The sequence below is a fragment of the Cydia amplana genome, chromosome 10 (genome assembly GCF_948474715.1).
Source record: "Cydia amplana chromosome 10, ilCydAmpl1.1, whole genome shotgun sequence".
NCBI classification, from domain to species: Eukaryota; Metazoa; Arthropoda; class Insecta; order Lepidoptera; family Tortricidae; genus Cydia; species Cydia amplana.
In genome coordinates this window covers 17,726,012-17,746,146 of record NC_086078.1, presented here as the reverse complement: position 1 = coordinate 17,746,146, position 20,135 = coordinate 17,726,012, and the positions used below count along the sequence as shown (strand labels likewise).

The window sequence follows — 20,135 nt, the reverse complement described above, 5'->3', positions numbered from 1 at the left end:
GCAGAGCGTTCGGCGGGGCGTGCAGCGTGGCGTCGGGCTCACAAGTGATTTGAGCAGCGTGCACTAAGGCCGCTTGTATACGCTTGCATTTGTTTAACACGCCCCGCCTCAACTCGAACGTCCACTCAGGCCTTACACTGAGAATCGTGTAGGTAGTATAATTTATTGTGCCTAGATCGACGTTTGGAGGGCTTCATGCAAATGTCAAAGGCGAAGGCCATTCCATCCTTGTCAATGCAACGAATTAACGACCGCATGCGCGGCATGCGGCTGCGGCACTTCACACGTGTTTTATATTCAATGAGTTTGTCATTTTTGAACTGCCAGTTCGGATTAACCTCTTGTCTGTAGCTCTATATGATAAGAATAACTGAATTTTAATATCTTTTTGCATTATTTTCAAGATCGATTTTTTCTGCTCAGAACCGAGGTTTGTTTTTACTACCACAAACATGAAAGGATAATAAAATTCCTACTAATAATAAAAAAAAGAAAGAAGAAAGTAAATTTGTCTATTCCCTCTTCACGCTTAAATGATTTAGATTATTTTAGATGAAATTCTGAAAGCCTCACTGTGCAGAGGGGAAACGCGGCCAGTGTCCTGGGAACAATGGCTCGGGCTATTTTAGGTTTAGATTTATGATTTATTTATTTATTTTGTTATTTAATCTCTGTTTGAATAATTGGCATAACAATATAGTGGAAATTTTGGAATGGAGATACAAAGAACTTTTTATTACGGAAAACATCATTCTACGAAGGCTTAATTCGCGGGCAAAAGCTTAAATACTATATTAATTTTTATTCTATGTCACATTAAATAAAGACGGCAAATAATGTTTAGATTGGGACAATAGGTTAAATATTGCTGATAATTTATCCTAATCGTTTTATTACAAGCACTTAACAACACTCATCAGTTGCGTAGGCGTCTGTTGCAGTTGGCAACCGGTCGTATCCTCCGGACAACGTCTACGGTAATTAATAACACCACAGAATAAATAAAACGCAAATCAGCAATGTTTTGACAAACCTGTCACAGTCACAGCGGCAAAGTCTAGAGTCTGTGCGGAAAGAGAAGAGTCGTAGAATGTATTGGATCCCATAAATTTCACGACTTCTTATTCTGCACAGACTCTAGTACAGGGGTTCCCAAAGTGGGGGGCGCGACGACATTTTAAGGGGGGCGAGGGGCCTCGGGAAATCTGAACACGATTACCGAATAGTTCTCCGTTTCCTTGCATCGAAGCGAAAAGGGAAGCGTGGGAACTTCATTTTAGGCAGCAGGGGGGCGTGCCTAAGAAAAGTATGGGAACCCCTGCAATCTAGTACCGAGTCGGACCAAGCTAACTCTGCATGACAAAGTGAGGGAATGTCAACATTAATGTTAAATACCTATCTATGAAAGTATGACGTTTATATTATAATGCTCCCCAACTTTGATCTATTCAAATCGGTTAATATAAGACTTAAAGTCAGCTTAAACGGACTATCTCAGGCGGATGGTAAAGAAATTGCTAGGAGATTTTCTAGTAGCTGAGTTTTGGAACAAAACCTAGTTTAAATGTTACATTTTTACATTGGTGGTTATCCAGCGGAGCAGAGAAGAGATGTACAGAACAGATGTGCATAAAAGTGCATACATAATTATTTTTATCGTATTCTCTAAAAAACGTTCGCATTTGTCATGCTACTTCAGTCAATCTACTGAGATTGACTGAAGTAGCAAGACACGTTCGTGCGTTTCCGTGAAAATACAATGGACAATAATTATTCACTACATCTGTAATGCTACTGGTTGATTCCCGCACGTCATCTCAGTGAAAAGGCAGCCTAACAATACGAGCACATACGAAGCATGTTAATGCTCGAAAGCTTTCTACTTATTATTCATTGCTTCCCCGTCATGCCGTATTTGTTCATCCTTTCTGCAACTGACGCTTTGCAGTTTGCAAGCTATTTAGAACTATATTCCCTGGACAATAAGATCCAAAACTAATAACCTGCAATGGTAGAAGAAATGTGTACCTTATTTCAAAGCATTAAGGTGTTTTTTTTTATTAGAGTTTCGTGGAATAACACGCCACTGTGTGATGTGGTTGACATTAACGAGTTAATGTTATATTATTATGTAAAGCAGGCTTGTTCTGAATACACACAAGATATGGACGTGATTAGGCTCTAGAAATGAAAATTACCATGAAAAATTGGCTTCACAGAAGTTACGTCTAGAACGAATCACTAAACTTTTCGCTTTTTTAGGGTTCCGTAGCCAAATGGCAAAAAACGGAACCCTTATGGATTCGTCATGTCTGTCTGTCCGTCTGTCTGTGCGTCCGTATGTCACAGCCACTTTTTTCCGAAACTATAAGAACTATACTGTTGAAACTTGGTAAGTAGATGTATTCTGTGAACCGCATTAAAGGCTTGGCCAGACACAGAGCGCGACGCAGCACCGCGTCCGCGGCACATGCTAACAGGTTACCGACGTCAAACAGACTGCGTCCCGCCGGTATCACGCCCCGCTTCTGTCGCGCCTAGGGCTTGCAATTCGAATATTCGAATTTGTCGAATATTCGACCTGTTTTGATATTCGAATATTCGGCCGCTCAGGTTTCGAATATTCGAATATTTTTTATTACTACTAAGCGGTGGTGGCCGAGTGGATATGACGTCCGACTTTCAATCCGGAGGTCGCGGGTTCAAATCCTGGCTCGTACCAATGAGTTTTTCGGAACTTATGTACGAAATATCATTTGATATTTACCACTAGCTTTTCGGTGAAGGAAAACATCGTGAGGAAACCTGCATACATCTGCGAAGAAATTCAAAGGTGTATGTGAAGTCCCCAATCCGCATTGGGCTAGCGTGGGGACTATAGCCCAAGCCCTCTCGCGCATGAGAGGAGGCCTGTGCCCAGCAGTGGGACGTATATAGGCTCACATTATATTTTTATTACTATAAAAAAATCTATGTCATCCGCTGTAGTTACAGTTTCTGTGTGTTTTACGGGTATTTACCGTGAATGAGGAACGGTAGGTACCCAAATACGAAGGATATAATATTTTTACTGTATTCCTCTCGATAGACTTCGTGAATACAGTGAAACCTAACTCAATTTAAAAGAAAACGAAATCAAAAAGTATGTTATTTTTACGGTGCGTAAGTTTTAAGTTAAAGGGTCATTCTGTTTATTCAGTACAAGCGTACGTTAAGCGAATTTTTGAAGTCTAAACCTTGCCATTTATCGCAATTCTCAAAATTAATCATACCAAACCTGCCCAACTTGGTAATCTAACCATGCACCTTTAGCTGACGAATAATCCACCCAGTACTCAACTAACTTTTTCCCTTAAATATTCCAATATTATACAATTAGCCGACCATTAGGAATAATAATTTGCCAAAACAAATAAAGTCAATAAAGATTCAAAATACAATGAAATTAAAGGCCTTTTTACAGGCCTCTACAAGTACAAGTTACAAGTTAATTTAAATCGGAAAATAATTACCTACTAAAAAAAATATCTTACATACCTAGGTGTTTGGATGGTTAAAGTTATATTATTTCACGCAACGACGCATTTATAATAAGTTTTATCTAGAAATATTAAATACGTTTAATTTAGGCGTTTTACTTGTTTTATAAATGTGGGCATCTTATAAATAGTAGGATGATACAATCTAGTAAATTAAGTGGATTTCTGCCAAATATCCTTAGTTTTAGCAATATGTGAAAAAAGCTTTTGAATAAAACGATAATAAACCGATTTCTCGTTCCTTTTCTTATTTTTTATAATATTCGAATAATTATTCGAATATTCGAATACGTCGTCAGAAAAAGTCGAATATTCGAATATCTGAAAGTTTCGAATATTTGCAAGCCCTAGTCGCGCCCCGCGCCGCGCGGCCCCTTGCGTCCGCGCAGCGCTGCGCCGCGCGGACGCGGCGGGCCGCCGCGTCGCGCTGGGTCACATCAGTCGGATCGGACGTTAGGCAGCGAGCGGTGGCGCGCGGCCGCGCCGTGTTCCCGAGCGGCCGCGCCGCGTTCGCGCGCGCGATGAGGGCGTGTTGAGAGCGCGGTCCGCGCGCGCCCTGTTTGAACAGTCATCGCGTCGCCATCACGCGGCGCGGACGCGGCGCTGCGTCGCGCTCTGTGTCTGGCCAAGCCTTAAGATTTCCACACAAAAATAGAAAAAAAGCAATAAATTTTGGGGGTTCCCCATACTTCGAACTGAAACTAAAAAAAAATTTCATCAAACCCATACGTGTGGGGTATCTATGGATAATTCTTCAAAAATGATATTGAGGTTTCTAATGTAATTTTTTTCTAAACTGAATAGTTTGCGCGAGAGACACTTCCAATGTCGTAAAATGTGCCCCCCCCCCCCCCCTGTAACTTCTAAAATAAGAGAAAGATAAAACTAAAAAAATATATGATGTACATTACCATGCAAACTTCCACCGAAAATTGGTTTGAACGAGACAGATAGTAAGTAGTTTTTTTTTAATACGTCATAAATCCCCTAAATACGGAACCCTTCATGGGCGAGTCAGACTCGCACTTGGCCGCTTTTTTGAAATTTCTTGAGTAGGTATGTGTCTAATTTGCATGTGCAGTAGGGAACTATAATATCGGTCAAGTTTTTTTTATGCGCCCATGTATACCTACGCACCTTATTGCTAGTTTCGGCCAATCCGAACCTTCTGTCGAAACGTGATTTTTTTACCGAAACCTGCCGAAATGAAACTTCGGTCGGATACTACTGAAAATACAGTTTTGGCGCGGCCGAAAAGTTCGGCAGTTTTTGGCTGAAACCAAGCCTTCGCTCTGACACTTAACTTTCGCACAAAATATTCCGTCTCATTGCTGGTAACAGAAGTACACAGCATCACACTCAACTGACCTATAGTAGACCTAATCTCGTTGCCATAAGGCTTCCGAATGCTCAGTTGCAACTGTCAACGATGGTTCCTACGTAATATTGCATTGTGTCCACTGCATTATACACGACGTGTGTGTTGCGAGGGTGTTAACACCGTCCCAGATGCCACATACTAAATATTAACGCAGAAAATATTAGCAACTGCGACCAAGATAATGGATTTGCAATGGGTGAATGGTTAAGCCAGGGGTTTCCAGACTGTGCGCTGCGGCGCCCTACAGTAAAGAGGGGCGCCGTGAGGCAAATCCTCTTCACCATGTTACCTTTCTATTTCAAATAACCTAGGTAGGTTAGGGCGCCGCGATTAAATTCTAAACTTGCAAGTGCGCCGCGGGCTGAAAAAGATTGGGAACCCCTGGGTCAAGCAATTAAAATGTGTCACAGCGGTCATGATTGTTACGTACAGCCACGGACCTTAATGGTTGAGCCATTTAGGGTTCAAGCTAGTTTGGTTGTCAATACTAACGGTATGAAATGTCCAATGTAAAGTAAACCATAAAGATTCCGTCACAATGGCGCCTTTTCCGGGCGAGGCGTGAGCGTTTTATATGTAAAAGCGGCGTACCCCGCTCACGCCCCGCCCGGAAAACGCGCCTGTGTGACGAAGGCTTAAATGGCTCAGTCTATGACTATACTTAATATAACAACATATGATGACAGGAACATAGGTAGGAACTTGAAACCTAACCTTATTAAGCCGTGACATGTACCTACGCCAGTTAATGACATGACACAATTAATTATGTCCGCTGGTGTTATGTGCATCGACAGTTGTAATTGTCTTTTTAATTAGTCACACGTCACACCGACTTCTATATTTAGATGTGATGTACATACAGAAAGTACAACGAGTATGGTTAATGTGATATACACTCAAGCGGAATGATAACTGATATATACTCATATTATTCATATCATATACAATATAGTCGTTAGGCACTCGAGTCTTTTGGTCTAAATTTAAATTACTAGACTTTTTATGAGACTGCGCTAAAAAGCTTCTGAGTCTAGTCCTTTTTAAGGTTCCGTCACACAGGCGCGTTTGCCCGGCCGGGGTGTGAGCGGGACGTGAGCGTTTTATATGTAAAAGCGACGCGTCCCGGTCACGCCCCGCTCGGAAAACGCGCCTGTGTGACGAAGCCTTTAGCCGCTAAAGTTTAGCGCAACTCAAAAGGACTCGACTGAAAGCACTCAAGTTTCTACAAGACTCGGGTCTCTATAACACGTTGCAAGGAACTCGAGTTTCGAAAGAGTTAAAAACTGAAAATACAGTATCGTTTGAAAATTTTCGTAAAAGGACTCGCTATTTCTTTTCAGTGTAATTAAGTGCGAGCAGTCAGATAATTTAATGGCTCCTCTACACGATGGGCCAGCGCCGGCCATTCCAAGGGACGCAGCCATGCGGTAGAATGAGATAGCAATATCACTTGCTCCCTCTAACGCATGAATAATGCGTCCCTTGGAGTGGCCGGCGCTGGCCCATCGTGTAGAGGAGCCTTAAAACGAAACGGGCACGAATATGTCTGGTGACATTCATGTCTTTACTCATAAAATTGTGGCATGACAGACGGGCACATAATTTATTTACCCACAATAGCTTTATTTTATTACATTTTAAGTATTTTAAAGCCGAACAATTTCAGACAGGTCATTAATAATAAAATTCTTGTAAATAATATGCGCAGTACGCGTCAGTTATCCTGGCAAGGCTAATGGAGCCTATTAGCCCAAATAATGTCTCACTAATGAGTTTTAAATTGCAATTACAATTTTGTTTACTACTGAATATTACGCCGTAACACCAAACTAGGAACAATTTAGTATTGATAATAAATAAAAAAGAATTAAAAATTAAAAATATACAAAAAGAAAACCGAAACAAAATAACTTAATACATATAATATCTTTTTTTAAAAAAGGGAACCGCCTTCAAAAAACCAACCCACTGAAAAGCACAAAATAATTTTTATATGGCACCCCTATACGTGTCCAGTCCCTATCCCGTCGTAAATCAAATTTCTGCCAAAAAGTAATCAATACCTAATAATAAGAAAATTAATTATCATCCGGGTAATTACTTAGTTTTTGAAATCGGTGCCAAACCAACATTTTAGAGAACCGATATGTTAGACAACGTTAGTTTACTCATTCTTGTAGGTACTACATACTCGTTTTTTTTCTGATTAGCAGCAAAGAATGTTTTTGTTGGTTTGGCACCGCCTTCAAAAACTAAGTAATTACCCGGATGATAATTAATTTTCTTATTATTAGGTATTGATTACTTTTTGGCAGAAATTTGATTTACGACGGGATAGGGACTGGACACGTATAGGGGTGCCATATAAAAATTATTTTGTGCTTTTCAGTGGGTTGGTTTTTTGAAGCCGGTTCCCTTTTTTAAAAAAAGATATTATATGTATTAAGTTATTTTGTTTCGGTTTTCTTTTTGTATATTTTTAATTTTTAATTCTTTTTTATTTATTATTTTTTATTTTTTACTTTTTAGTGATAGGTACTTCATTTGTTTTAGGTTTTGGGCTAAAATACTAGTTTGTTAGGCTCTCCATTTAGTTTTAACGTAATTTAGTATTAAGTTATTTAGTTTTGTTATATTTTATCTTTTTGTTTTTTTTGTTCTATTTTTATTTATTTTATTTTATTTTTTACTTTTTAGTGATAGGTACTTCATTTACTTTAGGTTTTGGGCTAAAATACTAGTTTGTTAGGCTCTCTATTTAGTTTTGGGAACTACCTACTAATGTTGGTGATGGCCTAACTCGATGTTAAACGCGACAAAACATAATATGACGTTCCGGTGCTAAACGATTTGTATGTATATTGCTCCCACTTCCACTGCCACTCCCATTTCCAGTCCCAGTCCCACTTCCACTCCCATTCCCAGTCCGAGTCCGACTCCCACTCCCACTCCCACTATTTTATCTAAATCAGTTTTTGCAACTTTGATGGTAAGTATACCGATAGCATCGCCACATACCGGGTCCAATTGGTTTTTCAAACCATCCATGTACTGTAGACTAAAACCTTCTCCAGAATGTACCAAACACTTTTCTGAAAACCGCATCAAAATCGGTTCAGCCAAACGCGAGATAATCACGAACAAACATACATACATACATACATACATATGGGTCAAACTGAGAACCTCCTTTTTTTAAATGTGGTTAGAAGAAAGTTGATTGATCCACCTCGTGGAATTCTGCAACATAGGCACACGACGACAAGTCGGTTAACCAAAACAATGTGTGCCTATGTTGCACCAAACTTGAGTTCCACTAGGTACAGCCAGGGTTCAGCATCAGCTCTATCTTGGGTACTGCTCTCCTAAGTGCTCATCAAGGCGCGTCGGATGACCCAAACAGCGTGTGTCCATGTTGCACCAAACTTGAGTTCCACTAGGTACAGCCAGGGTTTAGCATCAGCTCTATCTTGGGTACTGCTCTCCCAAGTGCTCATCAAGGCGCGTCGGATGACCAAAGCAGCGTGTGCTCATGTTGCACCAAACTTGAGTTCCACTAGGTACAGCCAGGGTTCAGCATCAGCTCTATCTTAGGTACCGCTCTCCCAAGTGCTCATCAAGGCGCGTCGGATGACCAAAGCATCGTGTGCCCATGTTGCACCAAACTTGAGTTCCACTAGGTACAGCCAGGGTTCAGCATCAGCTCTATCTTGGGTACTGCTCTCCCAAGTGCTCATCAAGATGTGACGGATGACCAAAATAGCGTGGGAATATGTTGCACCAAACCTGAGTTCCACTAGGTACAGCCAGGGTTCAGCATCAGCTCTATCTTGGGTACTGCTCACCCAAGTGCTTATCAAGATGTGACGGATGACCAAAATAGCGTGGGCCTATGTTGCACCAAACCTGAGTTCCACTAGGTACAGCCAGGGTTCGGCATCAGCTCTATCTTGGGTACTGCTCACCCAAGTGCTCATCAAGATGTGACGGATGACCAAAATAGCTTGGGCCTATGTTGCACCAAACCTAAGTTCCACTAGGTACAGCCAGGGTACAGCATCAGCTCTATCTTAGGTACTGCTCACCCAAGTGCTCATCAAGGGATGTCGGATGACCAAAACAGCGTGTGCGTATGTTGCACCAAACCTGAGTTCCACTAGGTACATCCAGGGTTCAGCATCAGCTCTATCTTGGGTACTGCTCACCCAAGTACTCATCAAGGCATGTCGGATGACCAAAATAGCGTGGGCCTATGTTGTACCAAACCTGAGTTCCACTAGGTACAGCCAGGGTTCAGCATCAGCTCAGATCTATGTATACTAAAACCTTCTCCAGAAGGTAACAAACACTTTTCTGAAAACCGCATCAAAATCGGTTCAGCCAAACGCGAGATAATCGCGAACAAATATACATACATACATACATACGGGTCAAACTGAGAACCTCCTTTTTTTTTTTTGAAGTCGGTTAACAAAGGGACGCACGCGATTTAATTCCGTGTTTTAAGAATACGCTACTACACTTTAGGCTTTAGACGTACGCGCTCACACCGGTTGTAATCTATCGAATTATACGCCAGATGTCACATTGCTGTTGACTTCCATACGCGTTACGTTACGGGCAACGTAATACTTCCTGGTATTAGTACCTAAGTAATGTTTACAAAATACAACATAAGTGCTATCCTTGCCGACATTTTGAGAATGTTAACAAATAGTTAATTAATGTCGTTTTCATTTTTCAAAAACCCTTTACTGGTATGTAGGGTAACGGCAGATACTCATTAGCATAAACGAGTTGTAATACTTAAGTTTTTTTTAACCACACTTCATAATCGGTCATTCAGTCAAACACGGGCACCTTTCGTGCCAACAATGTAAATATGGCAAAATATTTACAGCAGTGCCGAGCGGCCTGATAAGCCGTATCACGGTGTGCCGGCTTACTACGGCAAACTACGGTATCAGTTCCTGCATTAATAATATTTACTGTGGCGAGGCGTGTTGGATGTTGATGGCGGATTTTTTCCCTGATAACTTGACCGAGAGACAACATAAAGTTTGGAAAATTACGAATATTCAGCACTTAGAATGTACCTATTTCCAGTCAAAGTTTTTATTTTACCAAGCCACACTAATCTAACTAGTACCTAAAAGTAGCCAAATAGGTTAGTTTTTCGTATTGTGTGTATTTTCCTTTTCGGAAAACTGTAAGGGGTACCCAAAAACTAGTAAAACTACCAAAAACGAGAGAATTGATAAAGCTGCGTTATTATTATACTCAAATTAAATTGATCAATTGGCAAAAAAAAACACTATTGATGACCGAATCCTGCTTATATGACGATTTTGTACTGAAATGATAAATCAATCTGACAAATTGGGACAGCCGAATTGTCATTTTATCAGGGATAAAAAGCAATTCAGTTTACGAGATATTTACGTTTAATATGGTTCGTAAGTATCTTTCGTTTGCTACTGGCTCGATATAAAAATATATCAATAGTTACATGTTAAGCAATATTATTATGATATCTCTCAATGAGTCTCATGACAATTATACCTAACTAGGTATTAAAACTACTGCGTAGTATATTTTATTATATTTTGTTTCAAACATTAAGTACGAGTATCACGTAGGTTAACAACACGGTTTAATTTCTTGTTTGTTTTGCCGCCGAATCAATATTTGTGTACTGTAACGTTACAGTCACATGGGAGTGTCACCTACACGCGTGTTGATTTTATGTTTTTAGGATAACAAAATATAAATGGCAACTACAATCTTCCTAACAATATTTACGGAAATATACACCCGACGATTTCTTTAGAGTAAAACCAGCTTTTTTTAATGTCGGGGAAATGAATAGCTAAATGTCAACCAGGGTATTAAGACTAATAGATTGACTGCTCATTCGTCAAAAACTGACAAGTAATCCGAAGTTAAGGCGGAATAAACGACACCAGAGAGCATATTTACAAAACGCAAGCGATGTGACATCCGACTTACAATTGCTAACTTTGCAGACTGCTTGTGCAGTCTCGTGTAATAAATCGGCAGTTATTGAAAACTAGTTTTGCGTAATTATTGAATAGGTATGCTTGCTCCCTAACAAACAGTAATAATAAGTCAACGACAAAACACGATTTCCAAAGCAAAAAAGCTCCCAATGCCTACAAAAAGGTCTATTATTCTTTGACCTATGCTTTTCTCATGGTTTAAGAAACGCAGATGCAAAATCGTTGGACCCTTGAGAATGAGAGCATTCGATATTCGCAGGGGACGAACTAAACAAAGGAACAGATCTTTGGGGACCCAAGACGGTTTGCCGCCATGTTTGACTTTCAAGACGGGTAAGAAATGTAATATGTAGTAGTAAGAAGAAATTTATTCATGACGGTTACATCGTCGCAGTTAAAATATGTAATTATCAAGATAGTTATCGGATTGTTATCATATCACAATTTTTATATTCAAAATATTAAAATGACACTTTAATTGGCCAATTTACTTCTTTATTAATTATCCTACTTTTGAACCAATTTTGTATTAAAATGACAGGACAAATTGGGGCAATCGGACTGTCATTTTAGTGTCTGGAATTTATTAACATTTAGATGAACACTTGAGCCTATCAAATAACAAAAATACTCGGCAGATGTACAGTCAGCAGCAGAAGTTGCTAAGCGGCCGAGGTGTTCAAAATTACCTTGACACGCTTTTATTCTCTTAACAATAAAGTCGCGTCAAGATCATTTTGAAGACCTGGCCCGCTTAGCAACTTCTGCTGCTGACTGTAGAAGGCTTGGGCGCATGAAACTATGTAGGTATTTGTATTATTAAACTACTTAGTTTCTTAGTTTACTTCTTTACTAAGGACGGACCTTACGGCCACTAAGAATGGTGCTAGTTCAGCGGTGTTGCTCACGGATTCGAGACAATCGTGCAGTCTAACGCAACTAGTTGCGACCAATCGCGCGCGTGATGCGAACTCATCAGCCAATCGCGTTGCGGCGTTAGACTGCACGATCCGCTCGAATTCGGGTGCGTGACACCGCTGTACTAGTTTAGCCCCATTATATCTTATAGCCCGTAAGACCCGTCCTTAGATATATCAATGGTGGTAGACCTATAATTGTCAAGTTGCTAGGCATTAGCAAATAATCGTGTTGATAAGCAATCTCGCGATCGAGGACGTCTGCCGACCACTTTAGTCACGGGTATTAACACTTCTAATAGCCGATCTTAACAACAGAAAACTGCCCGTAAAAAGTAATAAGGTAGTTTACTAACCAATTAAATCATATCTTTATGACACATTATTGTAATACCAATTTAGTATGAGAAAGCATTATGTGCTGTCAGAATGAATCCAACTAGTATTTGTTGATCTAAAATCATTCTGTAAATTTGATTTTATCACAGCAGTAAGTTATTTCACTTAATGTGTATATAGAACACCCAAATATGTATAAGTTCAGAACTTGAATTGACAAGCATATAGTGCCGTTATGTACGCATTTGATCAGAAATTAGGATCGCGATTGTATACATTTTTAATATTTTTATTAATATTAATAAATTATTCCTATAATACGTGAGACGCTACACGTGTTTTTACATTCAAGGCCATAAATAAGTTTATATTCAATGAGTCGTAACCATGACTAAAATTCAATAGCAAAACGAATGTGACACGTCCTTTCATGCAGTTCCATAACATCCGCTCGATTAACTATTTGATGGCTCCTCTACACGATGGGCCAGCGCCGGCCACTCCAAGGGACGCATTTATGCGTTAGAGGGAGCAAGTGATATTGCTATGACATTCTACTTCTATTTCTTAGCACCCATCATATAGACTGCCGACAGTGCCGACCCTAATATATGGCCGCCCTAGGCCCGAACCTACTGGGCCTTAGGGCGGCCATAATCCGCCACTGATTGACAAGGTGTCATTCTATGGAACTTGCTAACTATGTAAACAAACCGCCATATTGAAACTGTCAAAAAATACGAATTTACTAGTGACTTTATAGTTAGCAGGTTCCATAGAACGACACTTTAGGTATGCAATGCTAAGTAAAGACAGCAAAACATAATTTTGCAACATGAGGAATTTTAACTTTACAGTAAATCGATTAAGCACTTATCATATCGCATTTGACTCATTCATAAGTGTTGTCGTATCGGAGTCGCTTTCTTAAGACGCGATAATGATCGCAATATAAAATAAAGTATGTAACTAGGTAAGGTAGGTAATAAATTGTTATTAAGTAGTTATGTAAGCAACCTATTGAAGGTTAAAAACGCTGCATTAACATCAGTTGCGTTTTGAGTGGTTCGAACTACTATAAATATTATTAATTAACTTGGGGAATGCATGTTTAAGGACTCTTTTCTTAAAAATGATAAAATTCGTAAGCGCATGCATCACCGTGCCGAGCTGTGGTCGTGATAATTGTACTAGCCATCTGCGTCCACCTCGATGATCTTGTTCAGTTCAGACTCTGTGGGGTTCTGATGAAGCAAGCTTTCAGGTCGTCATGATAAATGTACTCACCGTCGGTGTCGAGTCGACCCATTGATCATGTCTTGTAACTCGGCCTCTGTGGGGTTCTGTCCTATGGAGAGCATGATCGTGCCGAGCTGTGTTCGTGATAGAACTCACCGTCCGCGTCGACCTCGTTGATCATGTCTTGTAACTCGGCCTCTGTGGGGTTCTGTCCTATGGAGAGCATGATCGTGCCGAGCTGTGTTCGTGATAGAACTCACCGTCCGCGTCGACCTCGTTGATCATGTCTTGTAACTCGGCCTCTGTGGGGTTCTGTCCTATGGAGAGCATGATCGTGCCGAGCTGTGTTCGTGATAGAACTCACCGTCCGCGTCGACCTCGTTGATCATGTCTTGTAACTCGGCCTCTGTGGGGTTCTGTCCTATGGAGAGCATGATCGTGCCGAGCTGTGTTCGTGATAGAACTCACCGTCCGCGTCGACCTCGTTGATCATGTCTTGTAACTCGGCCTCTGTGGGGTTCTGTCATATGGAGCGCATGACCATGCCGAGCTGTGTTCGTGATAGTTGTAGGTACTCACCGTCCGCGTCGACCTCGTTGATCATGTCTTGTAACTCGGCTTCTGTGGGGTTCTGTCCTAGGGAGCGCATGACCGTGCCGAGCTCTTTGGTCGTGATGGTGCCGTCGCCATCCTTGTCGAACAGTGAGAACGCCTCCTTGAACTCGGCGATCTGTTCTTCTGTTAGCTGGTCAGCCTGGAAAATAGAGATAATTTAGAGTTATTCAACTGCTCACGCGTCTATTTCGTATTCATATTCAAAGAGGAACATTTAATTTCAAATTCTCTTACACCCTCAGACTAAGTTTGATGACAAACTACGCAAGTGATCAAATTGCGTGCCTAATAGTATTACAAACAGCAACACTGGACCTTATTACAAAAGGCATCCTCCTGGCAACACTGGCTGGGACTAAACGTCAAATTTGCTCTTCGTATTTAAATACGGAAAATAAATTAGTATAATGTAGAAAATAAGAAAATATTGTGATAAATGGAAGCATCATATTGTAATTAAAGTGGACAAGTGTTATTATAAGTTTTCATGTAACATAAGAAGCAAAATATTGACGACAAAAAACAAGGCAACTGTCAACGAATGTAACGGTTAAAATTTAAACTTGCACCGCATTTGCCTGTATTTCTACGAGGATATTTACAGATGAGTATTGTTTTCATAATTTATAAGCCCAGTTGTAGTTTATTTATCCAGAATTACTAGTTGCCATACTTCCTTTTGTGCTACCTGTTACATGTTTTGAGGAGCACTTTGTGTGTAATATGACAGGATTTTAACATATCAAAATATCATAATTCCTTATTAAGTCACCTTAAAAACAATTAAATCTTACCCTGTGGTGATCAGTTAACTTGTACGACAGTGAATAATAAAGTTTATTGTATGAAATCTTACATAGAAAATCACGTCAGTGGATTCATGTTTACATTATTCTAGTCACTATATTCTGTTAAAAGCATTGCAATTCATTCATTTCTCTGGCTCAGATATCTTACATTATGAATATGTTTACAGCAAAAACTACTAAAATGACTACACGCAGAGATGTCCTGGTGGCCAAAGTGCAACAACTACAGAAAGACCTCAAAGAAGCCAATGAGTTGAATAAAAAACTCCTTCAAGAACAGGAAGAGAGTGAACAGCAATTTGAGAGTGTTGTTCGAACAAATACTACTCTCAAAACTCAGCTTGCAAATCAGGATGTCGAATTTGAAGACATGCAAGGGCAGCGGGATGAACTTCAGGTTGCCGTTGACCGATTCCAGCAATGCCAGGAGATACACGAGCAGGCATTGCAACGCATTCAGGACCTGGAACAGCAGCTGGAGGAGTCGGAAGCAAAAAATACATGCAAGTATTGCGCAGGCCAGTCCGGACCTCCCGACAACAATTTAAGTATTTTTGCTGAACTTAATAGTTTTGAAGTAGATTTAGTTAATGACAGCACATCAATGTTAGGAACTGTAGGTTCGACAAGTTCTGTGCCGATAGAGGGCAGGAGTGATTATAATAAAATTACACTGAACGGATCCAAGAAAATTAAAAATTATTTAAAACTAAGTAGATTCATAAAGAGATCAAAACTTTTACTAAAACGCCACAAGTCAGTATTCAAGGCACTGCAATCTAAATGTAATAGTGTCGCCTTATGTGATGAACTTCTACGCTGTCAATATCAACTAGACCAGACAGTAGAAGAATTGAATTACCGCTCCGATGAATTAAGAAAATTAGAATCGAAGTTAAAAGATCTCAATAATAGAGACGAGCTATCAAGTAAAGCATTACAGGAATACATAGCCTTTATGAATAATGTTCTAGAACCGGGCAGCGGCTACCCTCTGCGTATGGACTCGCCGCGGCCCCCGCCACGCCCCGCCGCGCCGGAGTCGCCCGCGCTGCGCGCCGTCCTGGCCGCGCCGGGCTCGCCCGCGCTGCGCGCCCTGTTCGCGTCGCGCGCCTCCCTCGCGCCCGAGCCGCGCCGCGACCCCGAGCCCGCCCCCAGCCTCGCGGACCCGGCGCCTCGGCCCCCACCATCGCCGTCGAGCCTCGTCGAGCTAGCTCCATCGCGGCCGGGCCTCGGCGAGCCGACTCCCTCGCTGCCGGGCTTCGTCGAGCCGGCTCCGTCGCCGCCGAGCCTTGTCAAGCTGGCTCTGTCGCTGCTGACCTTTGTCGAGCCCGCTCCGACGTCGCCGCCCTTCGTCGAGCCTGCACCATCGCCGCCTCGCCTCCCCTCGCCGGCACCGTCGCCGCCTCGCCTCGCCGCGCCGGCAGCCCCGCCGCCGCGCCCCGCGCCCGCCCCCGCGCGCACCGCCCCCGCGCGCACCGCCCTGTACTCGGACGAGGGGGGCGCCGGCCTGGGCGCGCTGCTGGCGGAGCGCTTGTCGCGGGGCGTCATCAACAACTGTCACCCGGGGGCCTCCGTCGGTCGTCTGGTCGATTGTATTGCCGCGGGCGAGTTTGACCGCGACTCGACGCTCGTAGTCTTCTTAGGGAATAGTGTCGACTGTACTAAGCGAGATATCTTAAAATTATCCGCTACGCTCTCGGCGATTGACCGGGGCGGGGTTGCAAAAATAATTATTTGTGCGCTCCCATATAGAATGTCGAGCGAGGTCAATAGGAGGGTGTTTCGTTACAATTCTTTGTTGTACAACCTTTCCTTGTACAGTAGTACGATTTCGTATTTTGATACGAATAAATTTGTAGACGATTTTGTTATGCCCCATAAAAGAACCTACCTCCCGAGAAGATGTCTAGTACGGTGTGCTAATCTGTTAGCATATAATATTGAAGACCCCGTCGTGGCTAGCCCGGCGTCTAGTAGCCTTAAGTCGCCTAATAATATTGTACGCCTTGGTAGTGTAGGTTTTGAGATGGAGCCGCCTGGTGATATGAATTTAAACTAATCGCTCCGACAACGTGTGCACCGGCCGGCTCCGTTCCTATTGATCGCTGCGATGCTAGTATGATTAGTAAAACCAATTTATTGAACTTGGTTCACCAAAATATCCAAGGATTTACCTGTAAGGAACTCGAAATTGATCTGTTTTTACAGTCCACGAATGTTGACATTCTCTGTGTAACTGAGCACTGGCTTAAAGGTCATGAATTTATGTTTAACTTCAATAATCATAGTATAGTAAGTTCTTTTTTTAGGAAATCTTGCAACCGCGGCGGGTCATTGATAATGGTTAAACATAATTTAAAAAGTAAGGAGCGTAGAGACATTGTTGACATGTCTGTGGAACGCCATATAGAACTTTCCTGCGTTGAGTTGGAACAATTTATAATCATATGCGTGTACAGACCCCCATCGGCAGACTATAACTTATTCGAATCGGTCATAGATGAAGTGCTTAGTGCTGTTTTTAGAAGTCAGAAAATTATAATTGTATGTGGTGATTTTAACATTAATTTGCTAGAAAAATCGCCATTATGTGGAAGGTTACTAAATACTTTTAAGTCCTTCAATTTAGTCAATTTATTTTGTGAACCTACTAGAATCACGGCAACCAGTGCTACATGTATAGATAACATCTTCAGTAACCAGGATGCGATTTGTAAATCTGTTATAAATACCCTAAGTTCTGACCACTGTGGAGTAAAAGCCTCGTTCAGCGGGAAAATTGAGGAAATTCCACAAGACACTATGTGCAGACCGATTTCCGAAAGGCGTTTGGAGTTATTCAATCGAAATATCAAGAGAAGATTATGTTATCTTTCATGTACCCAGGATAACCCTGACTGTTTGAGCTCAGAGTTGTTTAACTGTATTAAAAAGGAATTTGATGCCTGTTTCATTCCAAAGAAGTTGCAGGGCAAGATCAAGACTAAATTTAGCGACTGGGCTACGCCGGATATTCACGAGAAGAGACGCCAACTCTATGATTTATATGATTTGAGAACAACAGATAAAAGGCCGGAATTTCTAGAGTACGTAAAGAATTTTTCAAAATCTTTTAAGATGATGTGTGTCGCCGCTAAAGCTGATTATTTGTCCAAAAAGATTCTAAATTCCAGCGATAAAGTTAAAACTGTATGGCAAGTAATCAACAACGAAACTGGAAAACGTAAAATGAAGGATCCGCATTACAACCTACGAATCGCTGACACTTTAGTAAGTTCCGACCGTGAAGTGGCAGATCATTTCGAGCAGTTTTTCTCGAATATACCGGTAGAAACAACAAAGTCACTTAATTCATCGCCAGAGGTCGCTGAAGAAATTCTGAAGACAACCGTAGCGGAATGTACAGAAATGTTCACATTTTCTTATGTCACTCCGAATATAGTTCTTAAAACTTTCAGATCATTAAACTTAAAGAAAACGGAAGATCTCTGGGGATTATCAGTAAAAGTATTACATTCTATTGTAGAATCGATCGCACCATATTTAGCCGGGATTTTCAACAGATGCATTGATACTGGAATTTTTCCAGATATTATGAAACACAGCAAAATTATCCCACTGTTTAAATCTGGAACGAGAACAGACCCCACCAACTTTAGACCAATTTCTATACTACCGGCGTTAAGCAAAGTTTTCGAGAAACTTATTCTTAATCAACTTTTGTCTCATTTTAACAGAAATAAATTGCTTGACAATAATCAATTTGGTTTTACCCGAGGTCGGTCAACTACTGACGCCGGTGCGGTACTTCTAAAACACATCTTTGACGCTTGGGAAAAAGCTCAAGATGCTGTTGGAATTTTCTGTGATCTATCAAAGGCATTTGATTGCGTTGATCACGAGAATTTAAGAAGAAAATTATGCCGCTATGGGATAAAAGCTACTGCCCTTGATCTTGTTTCTTCGTACCTTTCGGATAGAACTCAGCGAGTAGTTATCAATGGAGCTCAATCGGCGGGGTCTCCAGTAGCTCTTGGAGTGCCTCAAGGTTCCATTCTTGGTCCCTTTCTGTTTTTGGTATACATTAATGATCTACCAAAACTAGTGCAAGATAGACATGATATAGTGTTATTTGCAGATGACACGTCTCTTATATTTAAAGTAGACAGGAAGGAAAACAGCTTCGACAACATTAACGATGCACTTTCCACCATAGTAGACTGGTTTACGGCAAATAACTTACTTTTGAATGCCAAGAAAACCAAGTGCATCAAATTTACGCTGCCGAACGTCAAGCAGGTAAACAACAGCAATATTAAAATAAAAGGTAATACGCTGGAATTCGAAGATCGAACGGTTTTCCTTGGAGTCACTTTAGACGCAAAACTGCAGTGGCATGCACATATAGCCACTCTAGCCGGCAAACTTAGTTCTGCTGCCTATGCAGTGAGGCGAATCAGACAGCTGACAAACGTAGAGACGGCCAGGCTGGTATACTTTAGCTACTTCCACAGTGTTATGTCGTATGGAATCCTGTTGTGGGGAAAAGCGGCAGACATTCAGACAATATTTGTGCTGCAAAAACGAGCTGTACGTTCTATCTATGGACTGGGCGCTCGAGCATCCCTGAGAGAGAAATTCAAAGAAGTGAACATTCTTACCCTTGCATCTCAATACATACTTGAGAATATTATGTATGTTCGGAAAAACGTCTACGAATTTAAGCTTAACAGTGATATCCATAACTATAACACTAGAAACAAACATAAACTTTCTGTGCCCGCCCACCGCCTCCGTAAGGTTAGTACGTCTTTCGTCGGGAACTGTACACGTTTTTATAACAAAGTTCCCACTGATATAGCGAATTTACCACTTAACAAATTTAAGTCACACATTAAGCGCTCCTTGTTGAGTAAGGCGTACTACACTGTAAATGATTTTATAGATGATAGAGATGCCTTTAAGCCGGCAGCTTGATTTCGATAGTATAATAAGAGTTAATATGTATTGTTTTTCTTTTCTTTTTTTTTTCTTTTCATTGTGAATTAATCATGCTAGTCTCCAGTAGAATTGACACATGAGACCATCATGTTCTCGATTAATTAGGTATATTGTTTATATTGCTTAATTTAATTTTAGTTTTTGACACTTGGAGACCTTATACATCTCTAAGTTTTAATTTTATTTTTAATTTGTTTGTACATATTTATATTTTTAATGATTCTGACACTTGAGAGACCTATACATCTCTTAGTCAATATAGGGCATTT

General features: G+C 41.0%; 1 protein-coding gene across 2 annotated transcripts in view; it reads right to left on the bottom strand.

The window, feature by feature from the left end:
• Positions 1–20,135, bottom strand: part of LOC134651452 (calmodulin) — a 56,634-nt gene that overhangs the window by 27,577 nt on the left and 8,922 nt on the right. For both annotated transcript variants that reach the window (XM_063506560.1, XM_063506561.1), the window contains exon 2: positions 14,018–14,192. In XM_063506560.1, the coding sequence (XP_063362630.1) occupies positions 14,018–14,192 (175 nt within the window). The remainder of the gene's footprint in view (positions 1–14,017; positions 14,193–20,135) is intronic.